Here is a 22,000-nt window from a genome sequence, read left to right on the forward strand (position 1 = left end):
CAGGTATGAGACAAAACCAGGCCAAGGGCAGCATCTCCAAGCCCATCTCTTTTCTCCAGACTAACATTCTGTTCATGGGCTAAGAGCCTAAGGAACCTTATACTCTCTGAGGTCATGTAAAAGAATTCAACCTTCAGCTTCCTTTCCACCCACAAGGTTGTTTCCCAAGGCACTTATTTTCAAATTGTGTTCCTTGGGGCTCCAGGTGCCGGGGAGTCTGTACACGCATTGGGGCAGGATGGACAGGTGGTGACGGTGGAAAGTGGCTCCAGGAAGAAGCTCGGTGGTGGAGGCTCTGGATCCCTCAACTGTTTCAACCTGATTTGGTTTCTTTTAGGTGTTGGGATTTCTTGTAAGAGTTCATTTTTAAAGAAAGGTTCTAATTTTTAAAAAGACCTGCAAACCAGTGTCCTACGTGAGAGCAGGATGTACCTCGCCTCTCACTCAGCTCACCACTGGCCGATGGCTCCTTGTCTCACCTGCAGTGTAGGTCCAAGTCAACTCTAGCATCTCCCTGACTCCAGAGGCTCCTGAGGCATTTTTCAGCAGAATAAATCTTCTTAGGCACTAGTCATTTGTTTTCAAAACTCCCTTCCCCAGTCTCACTAATGCCCAATTTCCCTGCATTTGACAAATGCAATTAACAAGCCTCAATCAGTTCCTGTCGGACAGCCCTCATCAATCAATAAGTCGACTGCATAGGCTGAGAGGGAAGGGAAGGTGAAAGAAGGGAAAGTAGCCACAGCACAGGGAGGTCCTACCCTCACTGGTAGTCAGCCTGGTCCCTACCGCCCACTAGTGGGCGTTCCAGCTTTCATGGTGGGCGGGAGCGGAGCAACCAAAGCATAAATAAAAAGATAGATTTAACTATAGTAAGTTGTTTTATAAAGATTTATTCTGCCAAGCTTAGTGAAAATCTGACATAAAGTACTTGGTAATTATTGTTATATGCTTTTAACTTGCTGTAACTCTGCTTTATAAATTTTATAAAGTTACTTCCCTACTTTATAAATCACCATTACTGTGGAACCCATGGGTGGTTAGAAAATTTTACTACTAAGAGATACAGAAGTAGGCGGCAGGTATAAAAAGGTTGACTACCCCTGCTCTATGGGTATTTTTATGACCGCTCCCAAACCCTCAGCCTCAAAATATGACATCCCCCTCAGCAACCACTTTCTTCCTTCTTGCTAACTAAACACAAAGCAGTATTGTTTATGCCTCTCTCTACTATTTTTAAAAGGTTTCTCTTATCAATCCCCATGTCCCCTGTCTGTCTTCTCTTTAACAGAAGGCCTTGCCATCTGCTGCCACGATAGCTTGGGAACCCCTTCTGTGCTGGGTGTGATAATCAGCCATCTTTCTCTCTCAGCACGGCCTCTTCCCCACTCACATGTTCCAGTGAGTTTTGTGCTGCAGCCTGCCACCACCATCCCTCTGTCCCTAACATACGTACACTGGAGAGCTACCAAGCTTGTGGTCACTACTGCTTTCACACTTACCTTTAGTCACCTTTTTCCCCAGTGTCCAAGCCTTCCCTTCCCAATTGGCTTAAAAATGCAAGTTTACCTCCTTCACCTTCCTGCTCTGCATGTCGCACCAATCTACCCTCCCCCACAACAGGGTGAGAGCTCTTCCCTCTGCAGCTCTGTCTGGTACAGCCCTGTGCATCTTTCCACCTCATCAACTTTTCATCTCTTTGCAAACGGAATCGGGAAGTCTCTCCCTCCTCCCTGCCTCTTTCTCCTTCTCCTTTGTTATCAGCTTCATGAGTGGGGACGGTAATGTATTCACTAGACAATGTCTTTACACCACTGTTTCCTGTAATTACAGTCACTTCCCTCCTACTGTCCTGACTTATTTGTAATGTGGACAAAAGACACAACACAAGCTGAGGTTGAGTAGTGTAATGTTAACATCCAAGAAAGTAAAACAGATCATCACTGCAGCAGCTCATTAACAACTGGTAACACACAGAGGTCAATGTACCAGAGCTTAAAAAAAAACAATCAAAACAACTGGGGATACCTCCCTATAGAATGAGGAGCTGTACCCACATTACAAAAAACAGTCACCCCAAGAAACGCAAGCAGCGACATCCACCCTCCTTCAAGGGGTAGATTCACTGTACTTCTCATGTAGATCAGCTACATTATCACTGGAGACTTGGATCCAGCCATCCTCACAGACATGGTAGAGGTTGACTGCACCTCCCGAGTAGGCATCTCTATAGGTAGCTTGGTAGATGGCTCGACGGGCCAGATCATAGGCCTCTTCCACCTCTAGGTCATAGGAGTAACCCCGATCCATGACCCCATATGCATACACGGAGCCAGAACCTACAGAGAAGATGGACCCTGAGATCCGGTTTCCTTCACTGTCCACATAGTAGAGGCCTGGAAAGAAAAATGAGGTTAGCAGGAAAACAAATGACTACCCCTTTGACATCTAATTCATCCTCCAAAGCAACAGATCTCCATCACTCTTGAAACCCAGGGAAGACCAACAGACATATAAGAAAAAAGCACTATTACAAAATTACTTTAAGGCCCTGCCAGTTAGCTCAGTTAGAGGCATCCCAAAACACCAAGGGTGCACCCTGGCTGGATAGCTTGGTTGGATGGAATGTTCCAAAGCGTGAAGGTTGCCAGTTTGATTGCCAGTCAGGGCGCCTACAGGAGCACCTCAATGTTCCTGTCTCGCTCTCCCTGCCATTCTCTCAAAAACAAAACAAAAAACAAAACAAAACCCCAAAACCCACTAAGGTTGCAGGTTCAATCCCCAGTCAGGGTACATTTGGGAAGTAACCAATGACTGCACAACTAAGTAGAATAACAAATGAATGCTTTTCTCTCTTTCCCTTCCTCTCTGTGTCTCGCTAAAAAGAAAATCAATCAGTAAGAAAATAAAAATAAAATCACTTTAAAAAAGCTGAAGAAATCAATTTAAATATTAAGATTCCAGAATTCTATAACATATCACCTCATCTCACCTCACATTGTAGTAAATGCCTTGTCTGTCTTCTTTGTGCAATTGAAAAGCAAGTATAGTCTGATAAGGCAGTGGTGCAGTGGATAGAGCATTGGCCTGGGAAACTGAGGACCCAGGTTCAAAACCCCGAGGTCATCAGTTCGACCCCAAGGTCGCTGGCTTGAGCAAGGGGGTGACTGGCTTGACTGGAGCCCCCTGGTCAAGGCACATATGAGAAATCAATCAATGAACAACTAAGGTGCCACAACTGAGTTGATGCTTCTCATTTCTCTCCCTTCCTGTCTATCTGCCCTGTTATCTCTTTCTCTCATGCTAAAAAAAAAAAAGAAGCCTGACCTGTGGTGGCACAGTGGATAAAGCGTCGACCTGGAAATACTAAGGTCGCCGGTTCGAAACCTTGGGCTTGCCTGGTCAAGGCACATATGGGAGTTGATGCTTCCAGCTCCTCCCCCCTTCTCTCTCTCTCTGTTTCTCTCTCTCCCTCTCTCTCTCCTCTCTAAAAATGAATAAATAAAAAAAATTAAAAAAAGAAAAATGAAAGCAAGTATAATTCAAATGACTTAGGATTTAAACACATAATTTCTGTGAGAGTTAATATTTAAAACAATCCTAGCCCTCAAAGTTTAAACTATCTGGGGCACAAGACATACATCACACAGTAGAGAATAAAGCCTAGAGTTCCAAATCATTTTTTAAATCATATTTTAAACACCTGCACTGTCCAATGTAGGACCACTAACCACATGTGACTACTGAGCATTCAAAATAAAGCTAGAACCACATGATGAAATGATATTTTGAATCTATTGGGTTAAATAAAATATACTATTAAAATTAATATTTATTTTTAATTTTTTAAATGTGGCTACTATAAAGTTTAAAATTACATGCACAGCTCACATTTTATTGGTATTGGAGAGTGCTGGTATACACCAGGGGTTGGCCAGGCCAACTGCTTGTTTCTGTAAGAAGTTTTATTGGGCCCTGGCCGGTTGGCTCAGCGGTAGAGCGTCGGCCTAGCGTGCGAAGGACCCGGGTTCGATTCCCGGCCAGGGCACACAGGAGAAGCGCCCATTTGCTTCTCCACCCCTCCGCCGCGCTTTCCTCTCTGTCACTCTCTTCCCCTCCCGCAGCCAAGGCTCCATTGGAGCAAAGATGGCCTGGGCGCTGGGGATGGCTCTGTGGCCTCTGCCTCAGGCGCTAGAGTGGCTCTGGTCACAACATGGTGACGCCCAGGATGGGCAGAGTATCGCCCCCTGGTGGGCAGAGCTTCGCCCCTGGTGGGCGTGCCGGGTGGATCCTGGTCTGGCGCATGCGGGAGTCTGTCTGACTGTCTCTCCCTGTTTCCAGCTTCAGAAAAATGAAAGAAAAAAAAAAAGTTTTATTGGAACAGCCACACCTACTCGTATATACTGTATTCTCAATGACTGCTTTTGTGCTAAAACAGGAGAGTTTATTTTTTATTTTATTGATTTCAGAGAGGGAGGGAGGGAGGGAGGGGGAGAGAGAGAGAAAGAGACAGGAACATCAATCTGTTCCTGTATTTGCCTCTACCAGGGGATCAAACCGGCAACCTCTGAGCTTAGGGACAAAGCTCTTACCAACCAATCTACGTGGCCAGGGTGCAGCGTAGTTTAGTTCAAAGTCCATATTGACTGGAAGCCTAAAATATTTATTATTTGATCTTGTATGAAAAAGTTAGCTGACCTCTGGTATAAATGAAAATTTAGACAAAGATTTTAATAAAACTTTTATTAATTCCAACTGCCTGGTAGACCTCTGCCTTTGTCACAAAGCTCAGATTCAAACATTCTGTCCTCAAGTACTATCAATGGCTTTCCATTACCTACCAAACTTGTGCCCCTCCAAAACACAATTCCTCCTGTGTTTTCAAATTCTGCCAATGGTTTCACCAATCCTTTTCCTATCTCAGTGGTTCTCAACTCTTACTATGCATTAGAATCATCTTAGGAAGTTGTTAAAAAAAGATGCCTAGAACTTACCCAGAGTATTTTTTTTAACTGACATGGGGTGGGGGATAAGCACGAGGCTTTTTTTTTTTTTTTAACAGGGACAGTGAGAGTCAGAGAGAGGGATAGACAGACAGGAACAGGAACGGAGAAAGATGAGAAGCATCAATCATCAGTTTTTTGTTGCAAGACCTTAGTTGTTAATTGATTGCTTTCTCATATGTGCCTTGACCGCGGGCCTTCAGCAGACTGAGTAACCCCTTGCTCGAGCCAGCGACCTTGGGTCCAAGCTGGTGAGCTTTGCTCAAACCAGATGAGCCCGCTCTCAAGCTGGCGACCTCGAACCTGGGTCCTCTGCATCCCAGTCCAACGCTCTATCCACTGTGCCACCGCCTGCTCATGCACGAGGCTTTTAATTAAAAATTTTTTTATTTAGCCTGACTCGTGGTGGCACAGCAGATAGTGTCGATCTGGGACACTGAAGTCCCAAGGTCAAGCTCCGAGGTCGCCGGCTTGAGCGTGGGGTTGCTGGCTTGAGTGTGGGATCATAGACATGACCCCATGATTGCTGGCTTGAGCAAGGGGTCCCTGGCTCAGCTGGAGCCCCCCAGTAAAGGCACATATGTGAAGCAATCAATGAACAACTAAAGTGCCACAACTATGAGGTGATGCTTCTCATCTCTCCCCCTTCCTGTCTCTCTCAGTAAAAAAACAAAACAAAAAAACTTTATATTTATTGATTTTTCAGAGAGAGAGGAAGGGAGAGAAACAGAAACATTGATCCCACTTTTATGTGGTCATTATCTGACTCCTGTATGTGCCCTGATCGCAGATTGAACCTGCTACCTTGGCAAGTTGGGATGATGTTCCAAGCAACCGAGCTACCTGGCCAAGGCCATGAGGCTTGTTTTTTTTAAGTTCTTTGGGTGATCTAATGCAAGCCAGATTGAGAAACACTGCCCTTATCAATTTTCAGGTTCAGATGTTCTAATGTTTACCCCAATCTATCTATCTCCTCAATCCCACTGCCATTATCTTTCTTCATTTTTTTAAAAGATATTATTTATTCATTTTGCAAAGAGAAAGAGAGAAGCGCGAGGGGAGGAGCAGGAAGCATCAACTCCCATATGTGCCTTGACTGGGTAAGCCCAGGGTTTTGAACTGGGAACTGCAGTGGTTCAGGTCAATGTTTTATCCACTGCACCACCACAGGTCAGGCTGCTGTTACCTTTCCTAGCTAGCTCACCATCTGGTTCCAGTTTACCTTTCTGGCTTTATGCATCACTACTCTCACACACCCTTTGTTCCAATTAAACTGGACTCGTAATTACTGTCCCCAAAACCTCATGCTTTCTTCCTTTGATCATTATGTTTCTATCCTCCCATTTTCATATCTTGGAAAACTACCACCTATCCAAGAAGTCTTCCCCAATCCCTCCCGTCAGAAGTAATCTCGTCCTCCTCAAATCCCCTTCAGCATTTTGTTTCTTTAAACAATGGTATTCCTCTCATTCAGCCTTGTACTAAGTAATTTGTGATCCTTTGTCACTCTGCTTCTTGAAGCAAGAAGCTGACTCATCCTGAATGGGAGAGGCTGTCAGGAAGGCTTCTTGAGAAGGTACAATTTAGTATGTTCTAGCTTCCCAAGTTTTTCTTGCTAGCCAGCTTCTGTACACTCTTACACTATTTCCCTCACCTTAACACACCAAAGCTAAGGGTAGAAAGCAGCATTTCCAAAATGCTTTCCTGGACCATACAAGGTGTATAGTGCTGTTTCATAACCGCCCTCCCTTTTTTTTAAGCGAGAGTGAGAAAGAGAAAGAGAAGAAGAGAGAGACAGGAAGGGAGAGAGATGAGAAGCATCAACTCCTAGTCGTGGCACTTTAGTGTTCATTGATTGCTTTCTCATACGTGTCTTGACTGGGGGGCTCCAGGAGAGCCAGCGATCATGGGGTTATGTCTATGATCCCACACTTAAGCCAGCAACTCCATACTCAAGCCGGTGAGCCCATGCTCAAGCCAGCAGCCTCAGTGTTTCAAAGCTGAACACTCAGCGACGCGAGCTGAACACTCTATCCCGTGCCACCACCTGGTCAGGCTCACATCCACTTTTTAATCTCCTCACTCATTTTTCAATGAGTAGTGAATTGGTGTACTGCAATGCAAGTGAAAAAGTGATGTGTATCCCAGTTGTTCAACAGGAAAACTAGCCATTTAATAAGCAGGTAAATGAATGAATAAAAAACAATAGGAGGAAAGAATATTTTTAAACATTGAGGGGGGAAATTACACAGAAAATGACTAGCTGTATTCAACTTGACTAAAGGTACATTCAAAATTGGCTGATACAGCCTTGACATCAGATATAAGGCTAAACTTCCTGACAATGTTTTTACATACTGGAAAGGAAACTACAGAATTTCTTTTCAGAGATGATAGAATAAGACCTAGGGCAGTGGTCCCCAACCCCCGGGCCGCGGACCAGTACCAGTCCGTGCGCCATTTGGTACCAGTCCTCAGAGAAAGAATAAATAACTTACATTATTTCCGTTTTATTTATATTTAAGTCTGAACGATGTTTTATTTTTAAAAAATGACCAGATTCCCTCTGTTACAACTGTCTAAGACAGGGGTCCCCAAACTACAGCCCGCGGGCCACATGCGGCCCCCTGAGGCCGTTTATCCGGCCCCCGCCGCATTCCAGAAGGGGCACCTCTTTCATTGGTGGTCAGTGAGACCACCGCAAAGCGCGGCGTCGCTCACGTACAGTACTACTTCTGGTGACGCGGGACGCACGCCTCACGGCTCTGGAAGCGCGTCATATCACTTGTTATAGCTAGCAGTGACAAATACGGAACCGGACATTGACCAGCTCATTAGCCAAAAGCAGGCCCATAGTTCCCATTGAAATACTGGCCAGTTTGTTAATTTAAATTTACTTGCTCTTTATTTATTTATTTTTTTAATTATTATTATTTTTTTTCTGAAGCTGGAAACGGGGAGAGACAGTCAGACAGACTCCCGCATGCGCCCGACAGGGATCCACCCGGCACGCCCACCAGGGGCAACGCTCTGCCCACCAGGGGGCGATGCTCTGCCCCTCCGGGGCATCACTCTGCCCCAACCAGAGCCACTCTAGCGCCTGGGGCAGAGGCCAAGGAGCCATCCCCAGCGCCCGGGCCATCTTTGCTCCAATGGAGCCTTGGCTGCGGGAGGGGAAGAGAGAGACAGAGGAAGGGAAGAGAGAGACAGAGAGGAAGGAGGGGGGGGGTGGAGAAGCAAATGGGCACCTCTCCTATGTGCCCTGGCCGGGAATCGAACCCGGGTCCCCCGCACGCCAGGCCGACGCTCTACCGCTGAGCCAACCGGCCAGGGCCTTGTTCTTTATTTTAAATATTGTATTTGTTCCCGTTTTTTTTTTTACTTTAAAATAAGATATGTGCAGTGTGCAAAGGGATTTGTTCATAGTTTTTTTTATAGTCTGGCCCTCCAACAGTCTGAGGGACAGTGAACTGACCCCCTGTGTAAAAAGTTTGGGGACCCCTAGTCTAAGACTCACTCTTGATGCTTGTCTCGGTCACGTGATACATTTATCCGTCCCACCCTAAAGGCCGGTCCGTGAAAATATTTTCTGACATTAAACCGGTCCGTGGCCCAAAAAAGGTTGGGGACCACTGACCTAGGTTGAGTATATCGCAAGGAAAGAAGATGAGCATCAAGGCTCCTCCTACCTAGGCCAAAGACTCCTAAAGGAAGGAAAAAAAAGAGAAATGACTAATTTTTTTTCTTTCCTTTCCTTTTTTTTTTAGTGAGAGAGACAGGGACAGAGAGAGGGACAAATAGGGGAGGCACGGACAGACAGAGGAAGGGAGAGAGATGAGAAGCATCAATTCTTCGTTGCAGCACCTTAGTTGTTCACTGATTGCTTTTTCATGTGCCCTGACCGGGGGGCTACAAAAGACCGAGTGACCCCTTGCTCAAGCCAGCAACCTTGGGCTTCAAGCCAGCAACCTTTGGGCTCAAGTTAGAGACCATGGGGTCATATCTATGACCCTACACTCAAGCCAGCGACCCCATGCTCAAGCTGGTGAGCTCACCCTCAAGCCAGATGCGCTTGTGCTCAAGCCAACGACCTTGGGGTTCCAAACCTGGGTCCTCTGCATCCCATGCCGAGGCTCTAACCACTGCGCAATCACCTGGTCAGGCTTTTTGTAGACATTAGTTTCATGTCCAATACAGTAGCCACTAGCCACATGTGGCTATTGAGCACTTGAAATGGGCCTAATGCCACATGTGGAAATAGATAAAATAAATGGTTAAAATTAATTTCTCCTTATTTTTACTTTTGTGTGACAGAGACAGAGAGACACAGAGAAAGGGCCAGATAGAGACAGACAGACAGACAGGAAGGGAAAGAAATGAGAAGCATCAACTCTTCGTTGCGGCACCTTAGTTGTTCATTGATTGCTTTCTCATATGTGCCTTGATGGGGGTCAAGACGGGGGCTATAGCAGACCGAGTGACCCCTAGCTCAAGCCAGCAACCTTAGGTTCAAGCTAGTGAACCTTGCTCAAACCAGACAAGCCCGAGCTCAAGCCATGACCTTGGGGTTTCAAACCTGGGTTCTCACGTCCCAGTCCTATGCTCTAACCACTGCGCAACCGCCTGGTCAGGCTATTTAAAAAAATATTTATTGAGGCCTGACCTGTGGTGGCACAGTGGATAAAGTGTCAACCTGGAAACGCTGAGGTCGCCAGTTCAAAACCCTGGGCTTGCCTGGTCAAGGTACATATGGGAGTTGATGCTTCCTGCTCCTCCCTTCCCCTTCTCTCTTTCTCTCTCTCTCTCTCCTCTCTAAAAATTAATAAAAAAAAACTTAAAAAAAAGAAAAAAAACTTTAAAAAAAATTTTATTGATTGATTTCAGCAAGAGGAAGGTGGGGGAGGGGGAGACAGAAACATTAACTGTTCCTGTATGTGCCCTGACCAGGGATTGCACCAGCAACCTTTATGCTTCAGGACAATGCTCTAACCAACTGAACTATCTGGCCAGGGCTTCTTTTTACTTTTTTACTATAGCCATCAGAAAATTTAAAATCACATGTCTGTAACCCTGGCCAGTTTGCTCAGTGGTAGAGTGTTCACCTGGTGTGTGAAAGTCTCAGGTTTGATGCCTGGTCAGGGCACACTGGAGATGCAACCATCTCCTTCTCCCCCCTCCCTCTTCTCTCTCTCTTTTTCCCTCCCACAGCCATGGCTTGATTGGTTTGAGCGCACCGGCCCAGTTGCTGAGGATGGCTCCGTGGAGCCTCCATCTTAGGTGCTAAAAATAGCTTGGTTGAAAGAATGGCCCCAGATAGGCCGAGCATCAGCCCCAGATGGGGGTTGTCAGGTGGATCCGAGTCGGGGCACATGTGGGAGTCAATCTACCTCCCCCATCACTTAAAATTAAAATAAAATAAATAAATAAAACAAATTAAATCACATGCATGGCTCACATTTTATCTCTATTAGAAAACACTACCTTGGCCCTAGCCGGTTGGCTCAGCGGTACAGCGTCAGCCTGGTGTGCGGGGGACCCGGGTTCAATTCCCAGCCAGGGCACATAGGAGAAGCACCCATTTGCTTCTCCACCCCTCCCCCTCCTTCCTCTCTGTCTCTCTCTTCCCCTCCCGCAGCCAAGGCTCCATTGGAGCAAAGATGGCCCGGGCGCTGGGGATGGCTCCTTGGCCTCTGCCCCAGGTGCTAGAGTGGCTCTGGTCGCGGCAGAGCGACGCCCCGGAGGGCAGAGCATCGCCCCCTGGTGGGCAGAGCATCGCCCCTGGTGGGCGTGCCAGGTGGATCCTGGTCGGGCGCATGCGGGAGTCTGTCTGACTGTCTCTCCCCATTTCTAGCTTCAGAAAAATACAAAAAAAAAAAAAAAAGAAGAAAAAAAAAAGAAAACACTACCTAGAGTCTTTATGTCTATCACTATGCACTTCAATTCTCAAATACACTCTTTGTAGGTCTTATTATTTTATGGGAGAGAATAGAAGCAAAAACATTATGTGCCAGAAACTACATGCTTTATGTGTATTACCTCATTTAACCAATGTAACAGGTGATGAAACAGATACTGGAAAATAAGCAACCTGCCTACAGCCACATGGGTAGACACAGCTGATTTAACTCCATGTCCTTTCCTATAGTATACAGTACCTTCCTTTAACAAGGAGAAGGAAGGGTTTTGAAACTAATCAACAAATCCTCAGCACCAATCCAACTCCTTTTCTTTCACTCATCTGTTCAACTAACCTTTCCTCTACAGTGTTAGCCCACGAACTATGTGTTTGAAGCTTAACTCACCAGGGCCTCTCTTATCCCAGCCACAGATCATGGTGCCCATGGACAGCCCCATGCCTTTATACTGATACACCATGTTGGCAAGCAGCTTGGAGGCAGCTGCTACTGAGATGCGTTCCTTGTTTCGAAGCTCATAGATTCGACACTGCCGAGCCAACAGCCGCTCCCAGAAGCTGCAATCCGCTGCACCTCCGGCCATGGTGCCCAGCAGGTAGGGGTTGATCTCTATCACCTTCTTCACTGTCTGGGACGCAATGTAGGCACCTGCTGTAGCCCGGGAGTCTGCCGCAACGATGACTCCATGTTGAAACTGTTAAGGGCAGAGGAAAACACAAAGCAGGCCACATTAGACCAAACACATCTTGACATTTCTGTTTGCATCAATGTAAACCCAGACATATCTTTCTCTGTCGTTTTATACTTCACAGATACCTGCAATTTTCAACTTCTGTGCTACAAGAATTTTTAAATCATGCAATACCTGACTATTTAGTCAGGGGTACTGACCACTTTTTTCTTAGATTGTTAAGTTAAAAAATGACAAAAAGCCAATACAATAGCTGTTCGGAGTAAATGAATCAAAATCATACCTATTTTTTTCAGATCTGTAAAAAATGTATTTTTGGCTGTGCTGCATAATTTTAGTTACTAGTTTATATGAGCCATGAGATGAAAAAGATTGAAAATCGCTGCAATATGCCTTTCCATGTAATGTCACTTGAGCTTCACATCAATCCTGTGCAATGGGTATAAATAGCATTTCTCTCATTTTCTTGGACGAGGAAACAGGTTTAATAAGATAGAATGACTTGCCAAGATCGCGGACCTAGTTACTGTAAAGCTGGGCCAGGAACCCCAAGAGTCTCGCTCCTGGTACAGAGCTCCCTCCCAAGCTGCCCCTGTCGTCCCAGCGTTCCGGTCACCCTCGCCAAGTAGGCAAGTCAGTTTCCAAAACTTCTGGTGAATGGATACAACCGCCTTTCCTTTGCCCAAGTTCATTGCTACCGCGGCCTCTCCTTTTCTAGGCAGAAAGAAGCAACCTGAGGTCGCCTAGGAATCAACCGAAGCGCATCAGGTTCTTTCTCCCTTTCACCCTCAGCCCCACCGCCACACTTTTGGGCCGGGGCGAGAACCGAGGCCTCCCGGGGCGATGAGACAGCGAAACCGCCGGCGTTGGGACAAGAGGCCCGAGCCTCCTGGGCTAAGTGGCCGCGGCCACTATGCACTCGGGTCCGGAAAGCGCGCCGGCGCGCGGGCCTCAGTCCGGCTCAGCAGCTGGGTTCCCACCTTGAAGGCCAGGGTAGTGGTTCCATGAAGTATTTCGATTTTCGGCTCCTCTGGGACACCCCAGCTGGGCGCAGCCAGGCTCAGCCCATCATTGGGACTACCTGGACCCAGGTCCAACAGTTCCGCACGACCGCCGAGCCCGAAAAAACCGGACTGGTTCACCCGCAGCGAACTCTGCAATAAACTGGCCAGCGCCATGTCTAGTACCGGCAGAAGGAACGGCCTCCGCGAACGCCTAGTTGATAACGGCCGGTCAACGTCTTGCCGTCACAGCTTCACTTCCTATTAAATCTATCCAAGGGAGGAGCCATTTTAACTCCTGGCAACCACGCCTCCAAAAAAAGTATATAAATAGAGACGCAAGGGACTGTTTTCACCGAGACAAAAGAAGAACAAATGGCTTCACAACCCTTAAATTCTAAAGGGATATGCCTGCCATTTTAGGTTTTGTCATGTAAGCAGTACGGGGTTAAGTTAATTTAAAATTCCTAGGAAGCGATCGGAAATGTCCACGTTGAGGGAGGGAAGTGAGGTCGGCCATCTTTGAGAAGGGCGTGACTGGTTGAAAAGTGGCTCCGAAAGTTTAGAGGTAATTTGTTCCCGCCCAGCCAGGTGTCCAAGCAACGTTTTACATCTCGACTGCTTCAGCATCCTGAAATTGCCCTTTTGTTTTACTGGGTAAAATAATGATCTACTAGAGGTTGTTTTTCTATGAAGTTAGTTAAACCACATTTGCTTGTGGTAGAAGCTCAACAAAATAAAGTGCTATATTTCTTGTTTAGTGCGTTAATCACCACACACTACCCACGTTCTCTAGCAGTAACCAATTTTTAATATTATTTTCTTTACCCTCTCCCTCTGGTGGAAATTCTAATAAGTAATGAAGTGCCCGAAAGGCAGATAGAAGAATAAAGAAGGAAAAGCTAAGGGCCCACTTAACCCACAAACTAGATTCTCTCAGTTCATCCACCTCAGGCTGGAGGAGAGTTGATACTCCATAAAGATATACCAAGAAGTTCTCTAATTTAAGCTTGCTAAGACGAGCTCTTCATTCAGGAATGTGCTATATTTCATTGTCTCTTCCTCCCTTCACCCACCTTCAGATTTCAAACCTTTTGAGAATCATAAGAAGCAAGGAATTGGGCAAAACTGTGAAATGTTGCCTCCTGCTTTATGGTTTTATGAAGTCAGCATCTGACCTTCCTTGTTGGATTCCAGCAGTAATACCCATCGATATCTAAGTTCCTCTTTCCTGTGATGCCCAACTCAGCCCCTTCTCTTCCCTAAAAGATTCTGCATGTGTTGTATGTTTGATGCTGAAATTTGGCAACCCTTTCCAAGCCTAATCCTCATACTGAAGCAGAAGATCTTTATCTGTGTCTCACCTCACACTTGGATAGTATTGATCAGGTATTATTTTGCAGTCACCTCTGCAATACCACTAGTCCTCCTATGACTCCTTTCAAGGTTCTTTCACTCTGCCACTAATAGCATCTGTAACTCTCCTAAGACACTTTCACATTTTACCTAGTTATAAATGTACATTTATCTCCTACTGGATTATTAGCTTTGAAAGACAGGGCCTGACCTGTGGTGGCGCAGTGGATAAATTGTCAACCTGGAAATGCTGAGGTTGCCGGTTCGAAACCTTGGGCTTGCCTGGTCAAGGCACATATGGGAGTTAATGTTTCCTGCTCCTCCCCCCTTCTCTCTCTCCTCTCTCTCCCTCTCTCTCTCCTCTCTAAAAATGAATAAATAAAATAAAATAATAAAAAAAAAGACAGGTATTTCTCTACTATTCATCTCTGTGCACACTCTGTGCTTAACGCATGTTTGCTAAATGAAAATATGAAAGGATGGCAACAATGTGTTTCCAGTCACTGAGGCTTGAAGCCCGGGCTCAGGTTTGATGACTCCCTTTCCGTTCTCCACATCCAGTAAGTTGCTAAGTCCTGTGGATTCTTCCTCTGCAGTGCTTCCCACATTCTTTTCCTTGTAGCTGATAACACTTTTGACTTATCTCCTCACTCCTGAATTACTGAAATATTTTCTACTGATTTTCTGGGCCAAAACTGTATTCTCTAACTCATTCTGCACAACACCAGATAGATTTTCCTAAAACATCATCTAGATCGTACCATTTGTCTACTTTAAATATGTACTGTGAATGAGCCTTTCCCTTCTCCCTCTTCTTCCCCCAGGCACATTACCTTAGCCTTTCTCTCTCCTAAGCTCCAAGGGCCCTTTTTCTGCCCCACAACTTGTTTCCTGAGCCTACACAGCCCAGCTGGCTCACTTCCACTACCTTTGTAACTTTCTAAATAAACTTTCTTATAATTAAAAAAAAAAAAGTAGCCTAACCTGTGGTGGCGCAGTGGATGGGGCGTCGACCTGGAGTGCTCAGGTTGCTGTTTTGGGCCCTGGGCTTACCTGGTCAAGGTACATATGGAAGTTGATGTTTCCTGCTCCTTCCCTTCTCTCTCTCTCTCTCTCTCTTTCTCTTCTCTAAAATAAATAAAATCTTTTTATTTTTTTTAATTTTATTTATTCATTTTAGAGAGGAGAGAGAGAGGGAGAGAGAGAGAGAGAGAGAGAGAGAGAGAGAGGAGAGAGAGAGGGGGGAGGAGCTGGAAGCATCAACTCCCATATGTGCCTTGACCAGGCAAGCCCAAGGTTTCAAACTGGCGACCTCAGCATTTCCAGGTCGACGCTTTATCCACTGCGCCACCACAGGTCAGGCAAATAAAATCTTTTTAAAAAAGAGTACTGTGAAGTTCAGCTCTACAGCATGGCATTCAAGGCCTTCCATGATCAGTTACCAATTTACCTTATATTAGTTCTCTGCTCCACAGTCAGTCCCTACTCATGGGGACCTCAAAAGCAGAAGTACCTGATGACCCAGCAATCCCTCTACTGCATATCTACCCAAAAAACTCAAAAGCACTGTTATGCAAAGATACATGTACCCCTGCCCCCATATTCATCTCAGCATTATTCACAGTGGGCAAGACATGAAAACAACCAAAGTGTCCCTCAGATAAAGACACTTTTTTTTATCAGAGTATTGGATAAAGAAGGTGTGATACATATATATAATAGAATACTACTTAGCCATAAGAAATGATGACATAGCCTGACCAGGTGGTGGCACTGTGGATAGAGGGTCAGACTGGGACGCGGAAGACCCAGGTTCAAGTCCCTGAGCTCACCAACTTAAGCATGAGCTCACCCGGCTTGAGCACGGGCTCACCAGCTTGGCTTGAATGTGAGGTCACTGACTTGAGTGTAGGATCATAGACATGACCCCGTGGTTGCTGGCTTGAACCCGAAGGTCGCTGGCTTGATCAAGGGAGACCCCCAATCAAGGCACATAGGAGAAAGCAGTCAATAAACAACTAAGGAGCCACAACAAAGAGTTGATGCTTCTCATCTCTCTCCCTTCTTGCCTGTCTGTCCCTATCTGTCCTGCTCTCTCTCACTAAAAAGAAAAAATAGAAAAAAAAAATGATGACATATTGCCATTTACGACAACATGAATGGACCTTGAGAACATTATACTGAGTGAAATAAGTAAATTAGAAAGAGCTAAAAACTATATGATTTCACTCACAGATGGGGTATAAAAATGAGATTCATGGACATCTATAAAAGTGAAGTGGTTACCAGGGGGAGGGGAGTAAAGAGGGACAAATATATGGTTATGGAAAATGATTGACTTTAGGTGATAGGTATACAACACAATCAACAGTTCAAATGCTATAAAAATGTTTACCTGAAACCTATATACTCTTGTTGATCAATGTCACCACATTAAATATAATTTCTTAAATAAAATTAATTTTTAAAAAGATTTTAAGCAGAGGTACAAATGCTAGTGCTGCTGTTGGTGGGAATGTAAACTGGAACAGCCACTATGGAAGAGAGTGTGGAGGTTCCAAAAAAAGAATTACAAATAGAACATATTCATCAATTCCACATTCAGGTATTTATCTAAGGAAAATAAAATCATTATCTTTTTTTTTTTTGTATTTTTTTTCTGAAGTTGGAAATGGGGAGGCAGTCAGACAGACTCCCGCATGCCCACCAGGGGGCGATGCTCTGCCCATCTGGGGCATCGCTCTGTTGCAACCAGAGCCATTCTAGCACCTGAGGCAGAGGCCACAGAGCCATCCTCAGCGCCCGGGCCAACTTTGCTCCAATGGAGCCTTGGCTGCGGGAGGGGAAGAGAGACACAGAGAGGAAAGAGAGGGGGAGGGGTGGAGAAGCAGATGGGCGCTTCTCCTGTGTGCCCTGGCCGGGAATTAAACCGGGGACTCCTGCACACCAGCCCGACGCTCTACCACTGAGTCAAATGACCAGGGCCGAAATCATTATCTTATAGAGATATCTGCACCCCAATTTTCATTGCAGCATTATTCACAATAGCTAAGATGCTGAAACTGAATATAATATTATTCAGTTATAAAAAAGGAAGGAAACTTTGCCATTTGTGACAACTTGAATGAAACTTGAGAGCATTATACTAAGTGAAATAAGACAGAGAAAGATGAACACTGTAAGATCTTCCATATATTTAAAACCTAACAAAGCTGAACTCATACAAACAGAATAAAATAGTGGTTGCCAGGGACAAGGGTTAGGTAAATGGAAAGATATTGGTCAAAGGGTACAAACTTCCAGTTATAAGAGGAATAAGTTCTGGGTATCTACTGTATAACACAGTGACTATAGTTAATGACACTATATTGTATACTTGGAAGTTGCTAAGAGATTTTATTTAAATTTTTTTTAATTTTTAAAAATATTTTACTACGCCTGACCTGTGGTGGCACAGTGGATAAAGCGTCGACCTGGAATGCTGAGGTTGCCAGTTTGAAACCTGCACTTGTCTGGTCATGGCACATATGGGAGTTGATGCTTCCTGCTCCTCCCTCCTTCTCCCTCTCTCTCTCTCCTCTCTAAAATGAATCAATAATAATAATAAAAAAAATTTACTTATTCATTTTAGAAAGAAGAAAGAGAGAGAAAGAAAGGCATTGGGGGCAGGAACAGAAAGCATCAACTCACCAGTAGCTGCTCCTCACATGTGCCTTGACCAGGCAAGCCCAGGGGTTCAAACCTGTGACCTCAGCATTCCAGGACAATGTTTTATCCATCGTGCCACCACAGGTCAAGCCTGAGAGAGTAGATTTTTTTTTATTGTTTGTTTGTTTGTTTTTTGTATTTTTCCAAAGCCAGAAATGGGGAGGCAGTCAGACAGACTCCCGCATGCGCCCAACCGGGATCCACCCGGCACACCCACCAGGGGGCGATGCTCTGCCCATCCGGGCTGTCGCTCTGTTGCGACCAGAGCCACTCTAGTGCCTGAGGCAGAGGTCACAGAGCCATCTTCAGCGCCCGGGCCAACTTTGCTCCAATGGAGCCTTGGCTGCGGGAGGGGAAGAGAGAGACAGAGAGGAAAGAGAGGGGGAGGGGTGGAGAAGCAGATGGGCGCTTCTCCTGTGTGCCCTGGCCGGGAATCGAACCTGGGACTCCTGCACGCCAGGCCGATGCTCTACCACTGAGCCAACCGGCTAGGGCCTGAGTGAGTAGATTTTAAAATGATCTCACCAAACAACAACAACAACAATGGTAATTATGTGCAGTGAAGGATGTGGGGTTTTTTGTTTGTTTTTGTTTTTTGTGATAGAGACAGAGAGAGGCAGAGAGAGGGCCAGATAGGGACAGACAGACAGGAAAGGAGAGAGATGAGAAGCATCAATTCCTCGTTGGGGCACCTTAGTTGTTCACTGATTGCTTTCTCATATGTGCCTTGACCACGGGCCTTCAGCAGACCGAGTGACCCCTTGCTCAAGCCAGCGACTTTGGTCTTCAAGTTGGTGAGTCTTGCTCAAACCAGATGAGCCTGCACTCAAGCTGGCAACCTTGGGGTTTCGAAGCTGGGTCCTCCGAGTCCCAGTCTGACGCTCTATCTATTGCGCCACTGCCTGGTCAGGCGAAGGATGTATTAACTAACTTAATTGTGGTAAATGTTTTGCCATATATATGTATCAAATCATCACATGATACACCTTAAACTTACCCAATGTTATATGTCAATTATATCTCAATAAGGTGGCAGGGGTGGGAGAATGATAAATGCTGTAAGTTCATAGGTGGAGAGAAGGCCAGTATCGATTGGGGTGAGGTTGGAGGTCCAGGAAGGCTTTGCCAAGGAGGTCTGTAGTCATCTCCCTAAGTACCAGTGGGGTCCCATCGCTCCTCAACCACAGGCTCTCTTCTCTCAACCCATACCTGAGAAGAATTTTCAAGATAAGTGGTGCTTAAGCCAGACTTTGAAGGATAGGACTCAAAAAGATGAAAGGGAGGTGGGAGATAGCATGAAAAGAGGTTGTAATGGATGGATTAGGATTGGACCAAAGTGGGCCTGCGCTGGAGAGGTGGTTTGGATTTGATCTTGTAGTCCTTCAAGGTTTCTTAGTAGAGGGGACACAGGATTTGAGCGATACCTTAGGAAAATATGCCAGTGTGGAGGGTAAGATTAGATGGGGAGATTGGAGGGTGGCCAATTATGAGGCCATTCAACTGTCCAGATCTGACTTGATAATGGCCTGCCTTTGGAAGGTGGCAATCCATCCACATATAAAGTCTAAGGTGTACTTAGTCTTTAGAAATAAGACATTTTTATTTGTTTTCTTTTCTTAAAAGATTTTATTTATTGGTTTTATAGAGAGAGAAGAGAGAGGAATGGGAAGCGAGAATTATCAACTCATAGTTGCTTCATTTTAATTGTTCATTGATTTCTTGTCATATATGCCTTGACTGGGCAAGCGTAGGGTTTTGAACCAGTAACCTCTGCCTTACCTGTGGTGGTGCAGTGGATAAAGTGTTGACCTGGAACGCTGAGATTGCCAGTGCAAAGTCCCGGGTCTTGCCCAGTCAAGACACATATGAGAAGCAACTATGAGCTGACGTTTCCTGATCCTTTCTGCCTCTCTCTCTGCCCCCACTCTCTAAGAAAAAAAAAAAAAAAATCTCGAACCAGTACCTCAGCTAGGCACCTCACCACTACAGGCCACCGCAGGCCAACCAAGAGGAAAAATTCTTATTTATTCATTTATTATTTATTATTTTTATTTTTATTTTTTTTGTATTTTTCTGAAGCTGGAAACGGGGAGGCAGTCAGACAGACTCCCGCATGCGCCCGACCAGGATCCACCCGGCACGTCCACCAGGGGGCGATGCTCTGCCCCTCTGGGGCATCGCTTTGCTGCAACCAGAGCCACTCTAGCGCCTGGGGCAAAGGCCACGGAGCCATCCCCAGTGCCCGGGCCAACTTTGCTCCAATGGAGCCTTGGCTGCGGGAGGGGAAGAGAGAGACAGAGAGGAAGGAGAGGGGGAGGGGTGGAGAAGCAGATGGGCGCCTCTCCTGTGTGCCCTGGCCAGGAATTGAACCCGGGACTTCCGCACGCCAGGCCGACGCTCTACCACTGAGCCAACTGGCTAGGGCCTATTTATTTATTTTTGACAGAGAGAGTCAAAGAGAGGGACAGATAGGCAGGAAAGGAGAGAGATGAGAAGCATCAATTCTTTGTTGCAATACCATAGTTATTCACTGACTGCTTTCTCATATGTGCCTTGACCATGGGGCTACAGCAGAGTGAGAGACCCCTTGCTCAAGCCAGCAACCTAGGGCTTCAAGCCAGTGACCTTTGAGCTTGAGCCAGTGACCCCATGCTCAAGCCGGATGAGCCCACGCTCAAGTTGGTGACCTTGGGGTTTCAAACCTTGGTCCCCCGCATCCCAGTCTGATGCTCTATCCACTGCACTACCACTAGGTCAGGCAGAAATTCTTACCTCTTTATGTGGTCCTACACAAATGAAGGAGAAGGTTGGACCTTAGCCTGACCTCTGTGACCTCCTCGTTTCTCCAGTCTTTCTTTTTTTTTTTTTAATTTTATTTTATTTATTCATTTTTAGAGAGGAGAGAGAGACAGAGAGAGAAGGTGGGGAGGAGCTGGAAGCATCAACTCCCATATGTGCCTTGACCAGACAAGCCCAGGGTTTCAAACCGGCGACCTCAGCATTTCCAGGTCGATGCTTTATCCACTGCGCCACCACAGGTCAGGCCCTCTCCAGTCTTTCTGTGACGTGTTTACACTGACACTTTGTCCTGAGACCCCAGGTAACTATGATGATGTCTGGAAGGTCCAGGCTCTTTCCTTTGTGTGTGGGTCTGTTTCTTCAATAAACACATTCCCACAGCACCCTTTGAGCTGCAATGTTTGGTAAAATAAACTTCATGTGGTGCTAGAAGTAGTTGCAGCTTCTCACTCTGCTCTAGTTTACTTTGTCTCTCTGAAAGGCCAGCTGTCAGGGTCTACCCACTCACCCCTCAACCACCCCTGGTTGATCTAAGACTGGGACTCAGCATTATGGGGTCAACGTCAGTTGTTTCTTCTGCCTTGGAACTACGAACCAGTCTCCTGCCATTGTGAACTATTGGGCAAGATGGGAAACCAGGAGAAAGAAAGTCATTGGATTTTTTCAGCTACATACTCAGAACTGTAACACAAGTCAGAGCTATAGTGCTACAGAACAGTCAGGAATGTCATCTTTGTATGGAGATGGAGGTTCATATTCACCCCAGAGTGGAGGAGAAAGGGAGCTCTAGGTTAAAGTATCCCTGACCCCTCAGTCCCCTGCCTTTCCAAAAGACGCTGGAGTCTCTTCACCCCCACCCCACCCCACCCTCAGGCTCTCTCTTGTTTTTTTTTCTTTTGTCTTTGTCTCAGTCCATTTCTTTTTCCCCACCTTGACTATGAGGTGGAAAGTATGAGTTGAGGGAGCACCATAGTTCCTGGGCCCCATTCCTCTGAGGAGAGAACCCCAAATTCAGAACTTCTGTCTCAGTGGGACCACAGCATCCTATTCTGACCACTTCAGAGCACTGACTCGCCTTTATTCCTTCTCCTGGGCTGGGAGGTCTTTCAGGGCCGGGACAGGAGAAACCAGGAGAACCTAGCTCCACTCCTTTAGTTTGTACCTCTGTGTACCTCTGTTCTTTTGCAGTAACCCCAGCCCCCACCTTACTGCAGGTACTTGGAGAATGACAGACAGGAGACTCCTTAAGGGAAGCTCAGGTGTGTCAGGGACAGCGTCTTCTCAGCACTGGAGACTCATCTGGCCTTGTCCTGTCTCCCCTCAGTGGTTCTCTGAGGAGGAGGGGGCTGCTCCAACAGCCAGTCTCCAAGCCCAATTTGGGGTTAGAGAGAAGTGAAGCCACAATCACACACTTTCTTTGCCGATTCTGGCTGCAGCCCAGCTTTCCCCTTAGCGTCCCTCTTCTCCCACCTGACCCAGCCCACAAATCCCTGTCTTGTTCCTTCCAACTTTCACTCAGCCCCAGGG

At 46.1% G+C, this 22,000-nt stretch overlaps 1 protein-coding gene across 1 annotated transcript; it reads right to left on the minus strand.

Moving 5' to 3' along the window:
- Positions 1-1,892: 1,892 nt before the first annotated feature.
- On the minus strand, positions 1,893-12,819 carry PSMB5 (proteasome 20S subunit beta 5). Its single transcript, XM_066342972.1, has 3 exons — positions 12,590-12,819; positions 11,306-11,612; positions 1,893-2,396 (listed from the first exon to the last, which is right to left on the minus strand). Exons 1-3 carry the CDS (start codon positions 12,785-12,787, stop codon positions 2,110-2,112), a joined length of 792 nt encoding a protein of 263 aa, XP_066199069.1. The 5' UTR covers positions 12,788-12,819; the 3' UTR covers positions 1,893-2,109.
- Between the last annotated feature and the right edge of the window lie 9,181 nt (positions 12,820-22,000).

The sequence above is a fragment of the Saccopteryx leptura genome, chromosome 6 (assembly GCF_036850995.1).
Source record: "Saccopteryx leptura isolate mSacLep1 chromosome 6, mSacLep1_pri_phased_curated, whole genome shotgun sequence".
In the NCBI taxonomy this organism is placed as follows: Eukaryota; Metazoa; Chordata; class Mammalia; order Chiroptera; family Emballonuridae; genus Saccopteryx; species Saccopteryx leptura.